Source organism: Staurois parvus, unplaced genomic scaffold (assembly GCF_062004578.1).
Source record: "Staurois parvus isolate SC_StPar_1 unplaced genomic scaffold, SC_StPar_1.0 ptg000074l, whole genome shotgun sequence".
NCBI classification, from domain to species: domain Eukaryota; kingdom Metazoa; phylum Chordata; class Amphibia; order Anura; family Ranidae; genus Staurois; species Staurois parvus.
The window spans coordinates 1272290-1284718 of record NW_028317870.1 but is presented as its reverse complement, the minus strand read 5'-3'; the positions used below and the strand labels follow the sequence as shown (position 1 = coordinate 1284718).

The window sequence follows — 12429 nt, the reverse complement described above, 5'->3', positions numbered from 1 at the left end:
CACAAACCACTTTTCACTTTGTGAATCAGTAATCCCTTACCAGTGGTCACATTTACTCTTAGATGTTGTGCTATCACTATTGTCTGGACATGTATATATACAGTAAACTGCAATAAGCTTGTGGTCTTTACCGTAAGAACTTTAGTGAGCAATAAATATACCTTCAAAAAATACCATATCAAAAATTTGAACTTGACTCAAAAAATATAGCAAGAAACAAGGTAACTCATATTCACTTTTTGGGGTGAGCATGGGAGTGGGTATATCAGGGACCAATAGGTGCTGCCTCCTCAAACTGAAATGAAGATGGAAACAAATGAAAAGCTCTAGTGAACCGCCTATAATGATATTCCCTGCAGGTGGGTTTCTGACCTGAAGCGTGAATTCGATTTAAAGCCATTACATAGTTACATAGTTAGTTTGGCTGAAAAAAGACAAAAGTCCATCCAGTTTAACCAAAAAAAAATTATAATCCTACACTCACAGTTGATCCAGAAGAAGGCAAAAAACCCAGCAAAGCATGATCCAATTTGCTCCTGCAGGGGAAAAAATTCCTTCCTGATCCCCCGAGAGGCAATCGGATATTCCTTGGATCAACATTACCTATAAATGTTAATATCCAGTTATACGCTGTGTATCCAAGAAAGAATGCAGGCCTTTTTTAAAGGAATTCAATGAGCTGGCCAGAACCAACTCTTGAGGGAGTCTGTTCCACATTTTCACAGCTCTTACTGTGAAGAAACCTTTCCATGTTTGGATATTAAATTTCTTTTCCTCCAGATGTAAAGAGTGTCCCCTTGTCCTCTGTGATGACCTCAGGGTGAATAACTCTACACCGAGTTCACTATATGAACCACTGATGTATTTATACATGTTGATCATATCCCCCGTTCATCTCCTCTTCTCAAGAGAGAATAAATTCAGTTCCTCTAAGCTTTCCTCATAGCTAAACTCCTCCATGCCTCTTATCAGTTTGGTTGCCCTTCTCTGTATTTTCTCCAGTTCCCCAATGTTCTTTTTGTGAATTGGTACCCAAAATTGAACTGCATATTCCAGAGGAGGTCTTACTAATGATTTGTACAGGGGTAATAGGATATCTCTCTCTCTGGAGTCTATACCTCTTTTAATACAAGAGAGGGTTTTGCTTACTTTAGAAACCACAGCTTGGCATTGTACTCCCCCTAGTATGTATGATGCATGCATATTCTTAGCCCCCAAGTGCATAACCTTACATTTATCAACATTAAACTTCATTTGCCACATAGTTGCCCAATTAAACAGGGCATTGAGGTTGGCTTGTAAGTTGGAGACATCCTGTAAGGACGTTATTCTACTGCACAGCTCGGTGTCATCTGCAAAGACCGAAATGGTATTTTTAATCCCAGACCCTATATCGTTTATAAATATATTAAAAAGTAAGGATCCCAACACTGAGCCTTGGGGTACACCACTGACAACCCTAGACCATTCAGAGTATGAATCATTAACCACTACTCTCTGAATATGATCTTTTAGCCAGTTTTCTATTCATTTACACACAAATTTTTCCAAGCCCGTAGATTTTACCTTACATATTAGCTGTGTGTGGGGAACTGTGTCAAACGCTTTTGCAAAATCAAAGTATACCATATCCACCGCCACCCCTCTGTCCAAGGTTTTGCTCACCTCCTCATAAAAAGAAGCCAGATTTGTTTGACAACTTCTGTCGTCTTTCATGAATCCATTCTGTCTGTTGCTTAAAATATTTTTTCCAGCAAGAACTCATCTATGTGATCTTTTATTAAACTCTCCAGTATCTTCCCAACTATAGAAGTTAAACTAACAAGTCTATAATTACTTAGTAAAGATTTTGACCTCTTTTTAAAGATAGGCACCAAATTGGCCTTACACCAATCCAGTGGTACTATGCTAGTCATTAAAGAGTCCCAAAAGATTAGAAACAATGGCTTTGAAATGACAGAGCTCAATTCTTTAGGGACTCGTGGGTGTATGCCATCTGGTCCAGGTGCTTTATTCACCTTTATTCTGTCTAAATATTTCTGGATCATATCAATTTTGAGCCAGTGTGGATCATCTGGAGCTGTGCCAATACCATGCCCATTATGGACAAGAGCTCCTCGATGCTCTTTTGTATACACGGAGCTGAAGAAGGTATTTAATAAATTTGCCTTCTCTTTGTCCTCAGCCACCCACTCTAGATTATTTTGTAAAGGGCCTACATGCTTGGACCGGACCTTTTTACTATTAATATATTTGAAGAATTTTTGGGGGTTGGTCCTGCTATCTTTTGGAATATGTCATTCGCCTTCAATTTTTGCAGCCTTTATTTCCTTTTTGCATATTCTGTTTTATTCTTTTGTAATGTTTAAATGATGATAGCGTTCCTTCATTTTTATATTAAATAAAATCTCTTTTCTTATTATCTATAGCTTTTTTACCTTTGGCCATAAGCCACATAGGTTTGATTTTTTAGCCTTTTAAACTTGTTGCCCATGGGAATATATTTTGCAATGTGTTCACATACAGTCTTTTTGAAGAACTCCCATTTCTGTGTTGTGTTCATCAATGCCAATATTCCCTCCCAGTCTAAGTCTTGGAGAGCAGCTCTCAGCCTTGGAAAATTAGCTCTCTTAAAATTGAGCATTTTTATTTTTCCCGTATGTGCTTGCTGTTTACAGCTAACAATAAATGAAATCATGTTATGGTCACTGCTACCCAGATGTTTTTTTATATGGACATTCGTAATAAGCTCTGCATGGTTTGAGATTACCAGGTCCAGCAGAGCATCATTTCCTAGTTGCTGCCTCTATGAACTGTACGATAAAATTGTCCTGTAATAGGTTTAAAAATGTTTAACTGTTCCTGCAGTACTATTACTCCAGTCAAAGGGCAATTTCCAGGTAGTTAAAATCCTCCATTATTATCACTGTCCCAGCCCTTGCAGCCCTTTCGATCTGTGCAAAGAGCTGAGTCTCCACCTCCTCATTAACACTGGGAGGCCTATAACAAACTCCAATGATTACCTATGTAGTACGCACGTCCATGTGCAGTTCCACCCATAATGCTTCAGCCTCATCACACTCTCAATCCATTAGGTCCTCTTTCACACTGTCTCTATGTGAGAAGTGATCTCAGAGTGAGACACCACCACCTTTCCTATTTACCCTGTCTCTTCGAAAGAGAACATAGCCAAAAATATTAATGGCCCAGTCATGTGAAGAATGAAGCCAAGATTCAGCAATACCAATTAAATCATAGTTCTCTGCACCAAAGCTTCAAACTCACCTATTTTGCTTGGCAGACTTCTGGCATTGGTGAACAAACACTTTAATTCATTGACACCTTGTTCACATGTATTTTGCATATTTTTTATATTCATACAAATGGTACCAATTCCACTGGTTGTTTGTAACATAGTAACCTTCTTATCTGCCATAGCCCTCCCCCATCTTTCCCCATTCCACCCACCAATAAGTACTGACCCCTCTCTGATCTATCTACCCCGTTATAATTTAATTCTCCCTCCCCCCCTCGATCCTAGTTTAAATACTCCTCCAGCCTTCCCATAAACCTGTCCTCCAGTACAGCAGACACCCTTCCATTTAGATGCAAACCATCTCTAGCATATAGATTGCACCCCAATGAAAAGTCAGCCCACTGCTCTAGAACCCCAAATCTTTACCTCTGACACCAGGTCTTTAGCCATGCATTGAGTTCTCTAATCTCCCCCTGTCTTTCCTGAGTTGCGCATGGCACAGGTAATATTTCAGAGAATATCACCAAGGGCCTTCCCTTCAGCTTGCAGCCTAATTCTTTAAATTGATTCTTAAGGAGCATCCACCTTCCATGTATTCTGTCATTGATTCCAACATGGACCAAGACAGCTGGGTCATGCCCAGCCCCTCCTAGTAATTTATCAACCCGGTCTACCACATGCCGAACCCTGGCACCAGGGAGACAGCAAACCATTCGGTTGAGGTGATCCGGGCAACAAATTATTCTATCAGTCCTTCTGATTATAGAATCCCCTACTACCACCATCTGTCTGGGCCTTCCTGCACTACCCTCTCCACCCCTCCCATATGGTCTGCCCTCCCAGCTGTTAGAAATAGCAGTGACACCCAGGGCTTCCACCCCTGAGCTTGCCACCCCCATATCTTCATCCAACTTGGTAAATCTGTTTCGGGGCACAAACCCAGGGCCAGCCTTCCTTTTCTGTGAGCCCCTACCACTCCCTTTCATTACAGTAACCCATCTTCCTACTTGATAATCGTGATTAGCTCCTCCACCTTCCACATCAATCCCATTAGCTACCTGCTCAGAGGGCAGAAGGCCCCTTTCAAGGTTGTCGGTTCTGCACAGTGTTGCAACTTGCTCCTCCAGATCACTAATGCAAGTTTGCAGAAGGGCAACTCGCTCACATCTGTCGCAGCGGTATCCATCCTGGAGCTGTTGCTCCATTGTTGCATACATGCGGCACACTGTGCACTGCAAAAAACCCTGCTAGCACATATTATCCCAGTTACAATATTAATAGGAAATATCAGTTGTCACTTACAGGTTAGTAGACCCCTGTTAAAAACTGGAGTTGAACACAGGAGATTATAACTCCACTTATCAAATTTCGACTTAGTCAAAGGTCCAGCAAGCAAAATACAGGAAAGCTCAAGAATGAGCAAGCTCAGAGTGAGCTCTACAGCAAGTTATATAGTACCTGTAACACCTGTGACCAATTAACCCCTCCCCTTAATTAGCAGACTGAAAGAAGTCAAGGAAAGGAAGAAAAAAAATGCTATTTAAAAAGTGACAGAAAAATTGATTTAAAAAAGTAAAAGCTTTTAGCAAGACCCAAAGAAGAAAATAAAACAACTACAATCACCAGCAGTCAAAAGTAAATAGGAATGGACTAGATGATTGAACATACATTTATCTACATATAAATTAATTAAAACTTAAAAAGCATGAAGTTTTGGATGGAGTGACTTCAGTATTCATCCTGCTAGTAAGTCTGGTACTTTTCACTTCCTTTCAAAGCAGAACTGAAGTCCCACTGTGAAAAAAAAAAGCAGCAAGCAAGTTGTCTCTTCTGTAATGAAATGTCCCTGCTTGCTCTCTGTCTTCTCTGGCACTGTAAACTGCATGTACAGCTCAGCTTACAGCACTTGAGCGATTCTCTATGTTGTGCTGGGATGACGACCTCCTCCTCCTGCACATGTGCAGGAGTGGTGCCATCCCTCACCAGTTGATGACAGCCAAAGATTAGGAAGCCCATGCCAGCAAAGGACCTTTGGAAAGGTATTAACCCCCTGACACTTTTACTGCACATCTTGATGTGTTAAAGCAGAACTAAAGGGGTTAATACAAACCATTTACCATTTACTTTTCAAAAGTACACCAAAAATACATCTTCCATTGTAATTTAACAGGAATGCAATCAAAAATGTATTGATACAGTGTTAAAAAATACATACCATGTGTTTAGTGACTAAACGTACCAGTGTGAAAGAGCTTCAATTTGTTATTTTGTAAAGTTCATCTAAATCTACTAGTCCAGCTGATACTGGATTAAAGATTGGTAAACTGCCATATATTAAAGTATATCTATGATCATAATTTAAAAGAGAAGTGCAGCCAAAGCTAGGTTGGCTGGACTTCTGTGGATCACAGGAGTGCACTTTATTCTGTACTCCTGTGACCCATTTTCAGCTAACAGCAAGCTAAAGCTAGCTGTTGGCTGATGTCACAGAGCTGGTCTAGGCTGGGGAAGGATCACGACCATATGGTCAGGGTCCACCCAGAAGCTTGGACATGCAGCTGGCTCAGCCTCTCAGCAATCAGTTGCTCGCACTCCCTGCACAGTCCAGCGTTCCAGTGAGCACTGGGGGGAGGCTGCAGAGCGGACAGTGGTAACTGACAGACATCATTCTCTGCTCAGAGTTGCAGGGAGAACTGAGCAATCAGTGGTGTATGATTGCTCAGTTTTCACCCTTAGAGCCGGCAGGGAACAGATGCAGCATCGGATCACTGCTGCATCCACCTAGGTAAGTATGATTTAAAAAAAAAAGTCATACTTTCTCTTTTAAAGTCATTATATTCATTTTACATTACATTTCAATTATTTCTAGCCTACTCTTATTAAACTGAATGATTCTGAAGTTTGTAAACTTACTTTTTGAAGAATACTGCACATTTGTTTCCATGAATTTTGCAATACAATTTTACTATGCCCTGTGAATATGCACTGCTGTGTAACAAAATTCACAGAGCCTGCTTTCTGATCTACAGAGGTGCTGAGAGGAGGGTTTTCAGGGCACACAGTAAGTACATAAATGTACAGCTTGGGACAGCAAAGTATCATGGGATATGTAGTCCTTAGAAATAAAAAATAAAAAGCAGGGCAGAGACTGCAAAGTTTGCAGGGAATCTAGAAAGTTGTGGAAGGAAATGGCCATCAGACAGGCAGTACTCACAGCATAAAAGTTATATTGGACTGTCAATAATTACTATTGTTTGTGTTGTTATTACAATGCTGATGTTATAAAATAAAAGTGTATGGTGTCATCATAGAACTCCTTTACATTTGTTTTTAGTTTTAAAGGATATGTTCACTTTTGGAATGTATTACACCTGTAGGGTGTAACATGTATCATGTTCTAGCTCATGCACCACTCACCCCCCTCACCTTTGCCCATGTGACTATGGATGGGGTATCTTCTCCACCTGCACAGGCATGCCATTAATTCACAGCAATCTGTGAATTAATAAACTACAAGTCCCATCTTCCACAACAGCCAGGTAGTTTGTTGTTCTCAATGGACTGCGAGGAAAATCCTTGTAGTCCACTGACATTTTTTGACACTTTTCAAACTGAAAGCCGATACACAGGTGCAAGCAAGAAAGCTGGAAGAAATGTGTGCAGGAGCCTGACATTGTACCTAGAATGCTCTGTAGGCTCCTGCAGGGAAAAATAGTAAAGACACATTTTTTTCCAAAAATATGTTAAAAGGGGTCAAAATCTTTTCCAAGTTACAGACCTGTTAGTTTAACTTCTAGAGTTTGGAAGATACTGGAGAGTTGAATAAAAGACCACATAGATGAGTTCTTGCTGGAAAAAAATGTTAAGCAACAGAAAGCATGGATTCATGAAAGACAGAAGTTGTCAAACAAATCTGATTTCTTTTTATGAGGAGGTGAGCAAAACCTTGGACAGAGGGGTGGTGGTGGATGTGTTATACGTGGATTTTGCAATAGTGTTTGACACAGTTCCCCACACACAGCTAATGTGTAAGGTAAAGTCTACAGGCTTGGAAAAATCCATATGTAAATGGATAGCAAACTGGCTAAAAGATCGTATTCAGAGAGTAGTGGTTAATGACTCTGAACCTTGGTGTACACTACTGACAACCCTAGACCATTCAGTGTTGGGACCCTTACTTTTTAATATATTTATAAACGATATAGGGTCTGGGATTAAAAATCCCATTTCAGTCTTTGCAGATGATACCAAGCTGTGCAGTGGAATAATGTCCTTACAGGATGTCTCCAACTTATGAGCCGACCTCAATGCACTGTTTAACTGGGCAACTATGTGGCAAATGAGGTTTAATGTTGATATATGCATGCACCATATATACTGGGGGGGGGGGGGTACAACTGGGGGAATCAATGGTGGAGAAGGATCTGGGAGTTCTGGTAGATCACAAGCTTGATAATGGAATGCAATGCCAAGCTGCGGTTTCTAACGCGAGCAAAATGCTCTCTTGTATTAAAAGAGGTATAGACTCCAGAGAGAGAGATATCATATTACCCCTGTACAAATCATTAGTTATACCTCATCTGGAATATGCAGTTCAGATTTGGGCACCAATTCACAAAAAAGAACATTGGGGAACTGGAGAAAATACAGAGAAGGGTAACTAAACTGATAAGAGGCATGGAGGAGCTCAGCTATGAGGAAAGATTAGAGGAACTGAATGTATTCTGTCTTGAGAAAAGGAGATGAAGGAGGGATATGATCAACATGTATAAATACATCAGTGGTTCATATAGTGAACTCGGTGTAGAGTTATTCACTCTGAGGTCATCACAGAGGAAAAGGGGGTACTCTTTGCGCCTGGAGGAAAAGACATTTAATCTCCAAATGCGGAATGGTTTCTTCACAGTGAGAGCTGGGAAAATGTGGAATAGACTCCCTCAAGAGTTGGTTCTGGCCAGCTCAGTGGATTGCTTTAAAAAAGGCCTGGATCCTTTCTTGAATACACAGAATATAACTAGATACTAACATTTATAGGTAAAGTTGATCCAGGGACTATCCGACTGCCTCTCAGGGGATCAAGAAGCAATTTTTTCCTCTGCAGGAGCAAATTGGATCATGCTTTTGCCTTCCTCTGGAACAACTGTGGGTGTAGGATTATAACTTTTTTTTATTTTAATTGCTGAACTGGATTGACTTTGAAACTATGTGCATTCGTTATTTTTTCCCTGAAAGGCAAACTTATACTTTAAATACGCTATAAAGTATACACTACATTTAAAAAAAACAAGGTTTTGCCTTACACGAGAAAGAATTATGCTCTGTTTAAATTTTTTTTTATGCCTGTATTACCATTGGGGTGATTCACTCCTCTCTTTGTACTTTGTCATTTATAAAGAGAGTGAGGATCCAGGATTTTAGAGTTGTCCCCAGAACAAGAGGTGAGGGGAAATATTCCAATGGGGGGGGGGGGGGGGTGTTTGTTTCAGAGACAGCAGTCTAAGAGGAATTTCTTCATATAGGACAAAAAGTGAAGGAACCTTTCCCCAATAGTGCATAGCTGGCAAAACATTAACAAGCAGGAGTTTACCCTTTCTCTACTCTATTATTTTAATATGAAATATTATAATATGTGGACTTCTATTAGATCTACATGAATTGCACTGTATATATCACGCTTTGTATGCCCATTTCTGTGTCTCAGCTGTCCACACCAAACAAGGTGTTAATTCCAGAGCGTTACCTTGACATGGAACCCGAGAACCCACTAAGCCCAGAGGAACTGCAAGAGAAGCAGAGGAAGGTGGAACGGATAAAAACGCTTATCGCAAAAGCAAGGTTAGAAACACATTAAATAAAAAATATATATTTATAATATTATACATATATTTATAATAGACAAATGCATGCATATAAATGTAGTATCAGTATCAAGTATTATCTCTTCATATCCAGAGGTAATAAAACTTTCGTGACCAGAGCAGATAGTTAATTTTTGGTATGTGCTAGTTTACTTAAGAATGATTATTAACATTATTATTGTACTAATATGATTTTAATGTTATTTGATTTTGCAAATGAGGTTTTTATTTGGTAATTTGTTTTTAAAAATGCCCTGAATATGTTTGTTATAATAAGCAAAGAATTGGACAAAAAGCAAATGTAGTTTTAGTTTAATGTAATAACTAATGCAATTTCAAATATTACAGTTATGATATTTATATAATAGTTACAGGGACCAAAATGCATAGGTTTTGATACCCATTTCAGTGCTGTATGGTCGATACAGGTTTATATTTTAAAAGACATTAGCCATTTTACAACCAACTGAAAAACCAGTACAGTACTGCAAGAACCCAAAACCCTCCTCCTTACACTAGTTTCTCAGGCAATTGTTAAACTCCTGCTACCTTTCTGGTTTGGCTTGTGGCACAGGTAGAATTTCAGAGATATGTGTTTTCCCCCTTTTGGAATAATATACAGGCTGTGACAATGTTCAAAAGGGGTGCGGCATGAGATTGCAGGTTTAGCTGGCTTAAATCAGTTTTGGTCTCCACCCAGGGACCAATCACCACTTCAATCACCCTGCAGGTGGACAGACAGACAGGGAGAATGTGTCACAGCCAAAACCAGGATGCTGGAATAGGACCAGCAGCTGTGATGGATCAGAAGCACTAGACACTCCTGACAAGCTCATGCTCTATGTCGTATGGTTGTGCACCATTTTGTGTTCTATTCTTTTTTATAAATTCTTATTTATATTGAACAAAATATAGGGTAAAGAAATTCGTTTTGAAAGACAATGGGTAGCATGGTAACACATGCATATCAGTCACAGACAAAGTTCCAGAAGTATATCTGCCAATTAAGAAATACAGACCGGTAAAAAAGTCGCTCGAGAAATTGTCGGTATTCATTTTTCAGAAAAACAATATTCAGGCCCTGCTGTGGTGAAATGTTGTCTAAATACTTATAGTGGGGTAAATTATTATTTGATCCTGTAGATTTTGTAAGTTTGCCCACTTACAAAGAAATTAAGGGTCTGTAATTTTTATCATAGTTGTATTTTAATGATAGAGACAGAATATCAACCAAAAGTCCTGAAATGATACAAATGTTATAAATTGAGTTGCAGTTCAGTGAATAATATAAGTATTTAATCCCTGCAGGGGTGCCCTCTGTCACCCCTCCTTTTTTATGATAGCCCTGGAACCCTTAGCAGCTGTCCTCCAATCCTCTGACATCATTGGTTTCATTAGGTCTACGAATGAGGATACAGTAGTACTATATATGCTAATGATACTTTACTGCAGTTAGTGAAGATGAGGTGTCTCCTAGGAGTAGTAATATCAATTATTACTAAATATGGTTTGTATTCCGGTTTCACTATTAACTGGGAAAAATCAATCCTTTTACCATTAGGCCCCCTACCGCATAGCAAACCAAATAACAGTTACCTCCTTTAAATATTTAGGGGTCATGATTACCCCGCTAGTGCATGATTAAGCAGAATGGAATCTGAAACCCTTACTCCATAGGTTAAAACAAACCAGCAAAACCTGGAGTAAATTGCCTTTAAGTTAGCCCTTCCCATGATTGTTAGTTAAGATGGTATGGATGCCACAGCTTCTATATCTTCTGCAAAACTGCCCGGTGTGGCTCCCACAAATTTTCTTCCGTAAAATAGACTCTCTCTTTACTAATGACACTGGGCAGGAGGGGGTTAACATCTGGGGCAATCAAAGGGTTAACTGTGTGCTGTTTAACTTTTGTCTGTGTGTGCTTTACTGTGTAAGTAGGCTGCTTTGCTTTGTATTGCTCTGCGTAGCAGAGCAATACAGTGTGCTGGTGCTGACAGGCTAGAGCTCTGTATTGTTTACATACAAACCTCTCCCCTGTCAGTGTTCTTTGGCAATCGCCAGGTGCCGGCAGGAAATCTCCATCAAGGACCCCGTGATCGACAGCTGTAGGAACTAACTTGTAAACATAAGGGATGCCCAAAAAAAATTTAAAAAAAAAGTATGGTCTCTGTGGCTGGAGTCCAAGAAATAAACACTTCCACCGCTATCCCTGGGATCTGCTGAGGGAAGCTAGATATTAGTTACACCATATATAGTGGATATAAAAGGTCTACACACACGTGTTAAAATGTCAGGTTTCTGTGATGTAAAAAGGTGAGACAAAGATACATTTTTTCAGAACTCTTTCCAACTTTAATGTGACCGATAAACTGCAACTCAATTGAAAAAAAACCCTGAAATCTTTTAGGGGGGGGGAGTAAACATTAAAAACTAAAATAATGTGGTTCCATAAGTGTGCACACCCTCTTATAACTGGGGATGTAGCTGTGTTCAGAATTACGCAATCACATTCAAAATCATGCTTACACACCTGCCATCATTTAAAGTGCCTCTGCTTAACCCTAAATAAAGCTCAGCTGTTCTAGTGTAGTAGGTCTTTCCGGACATTTTCTTAGTCGCATCCTACAGAAAAAGCCATGGTCTGCAGAGAGCTTCCAAAGCATCAGAGGGATCTCATTGTTAAAAGGCATTAGTCAGGAGATGGGTACAAAAGAATTTCAAAGGCATTAGATATACCATGGAACACAGTGAAGACAGTCATCAAGTGGAGAAAATATGGCAACAGTGACATTACCAAGCACTGGAAGTCCTTCCAAAATTTATGAAAAAAAACAAGAAGAAAACTGGTCCGGGAGGCTGCCAAGAGGCCTACAGCAACATTAAAGGAGCTATAGGAATATCTGGTAAATATTGGCTGTGTGGTACAATCTCCTGTATCCTTCATATGTCTGGGCTGTGGGGTAGAGTGGTAAGACGGAAGCCTTTTCTTATGAAGAAAAACATCCAAGCCCAACTAAATTTTGCAGAAACACACCTGAAGTCTCCCAAAAGCATGTAGGAAAATGTGTTATGATCTGATGAAACCAAGGTTGAACTTTTTGGCCATAATTCCAAAAGATATGTTTTGCACAAAAACAACACTGCATATCACCAAAAGAACACCATACCCACAGTGAAGCATGGTGGTGGCAGCATCATGTTTTGGGGCTGTTTTTCTTTAGCTGGAACAGCGGGAGACAGATCGTGCTGCAGCGCAGTCCGATACTGAGTGGATATGATGTCCACCCAGGATGGGAGCGCTCCCACTTACAATAG

At 39.9% G+C, this 12429-nt stretch overlaps 1 protein-coding gene across 19 annotated transcripts in view; it reads left to right on the top strand.

Moving 5' to 3' along the window:
- Positions 1-12429, top strand: part of PLEKHA6 (pleckstrin homology domain containing A6) — a 605411-nt gene that overhangs the window by 500759 nt on the left and 92223 nt on the right. For all 19 annotated transcript variants that reach the window (XR_016311607.1, XR_016311598.1, XR_016311596.1 and 16 more), the window contains one exon: positions 8958-9091. Coding sequence is in view for 3 of the 19 variants with exons in the window: in XM_089669394.1 (XP_089525520.1) it covers positions 8958-9091 (134 nt within the window). In the remaining 16 variants the exon portion in view is untranslated. The remainder of the gene's footprint in view (positions 1-8957; positions 9092-12429) is intronic.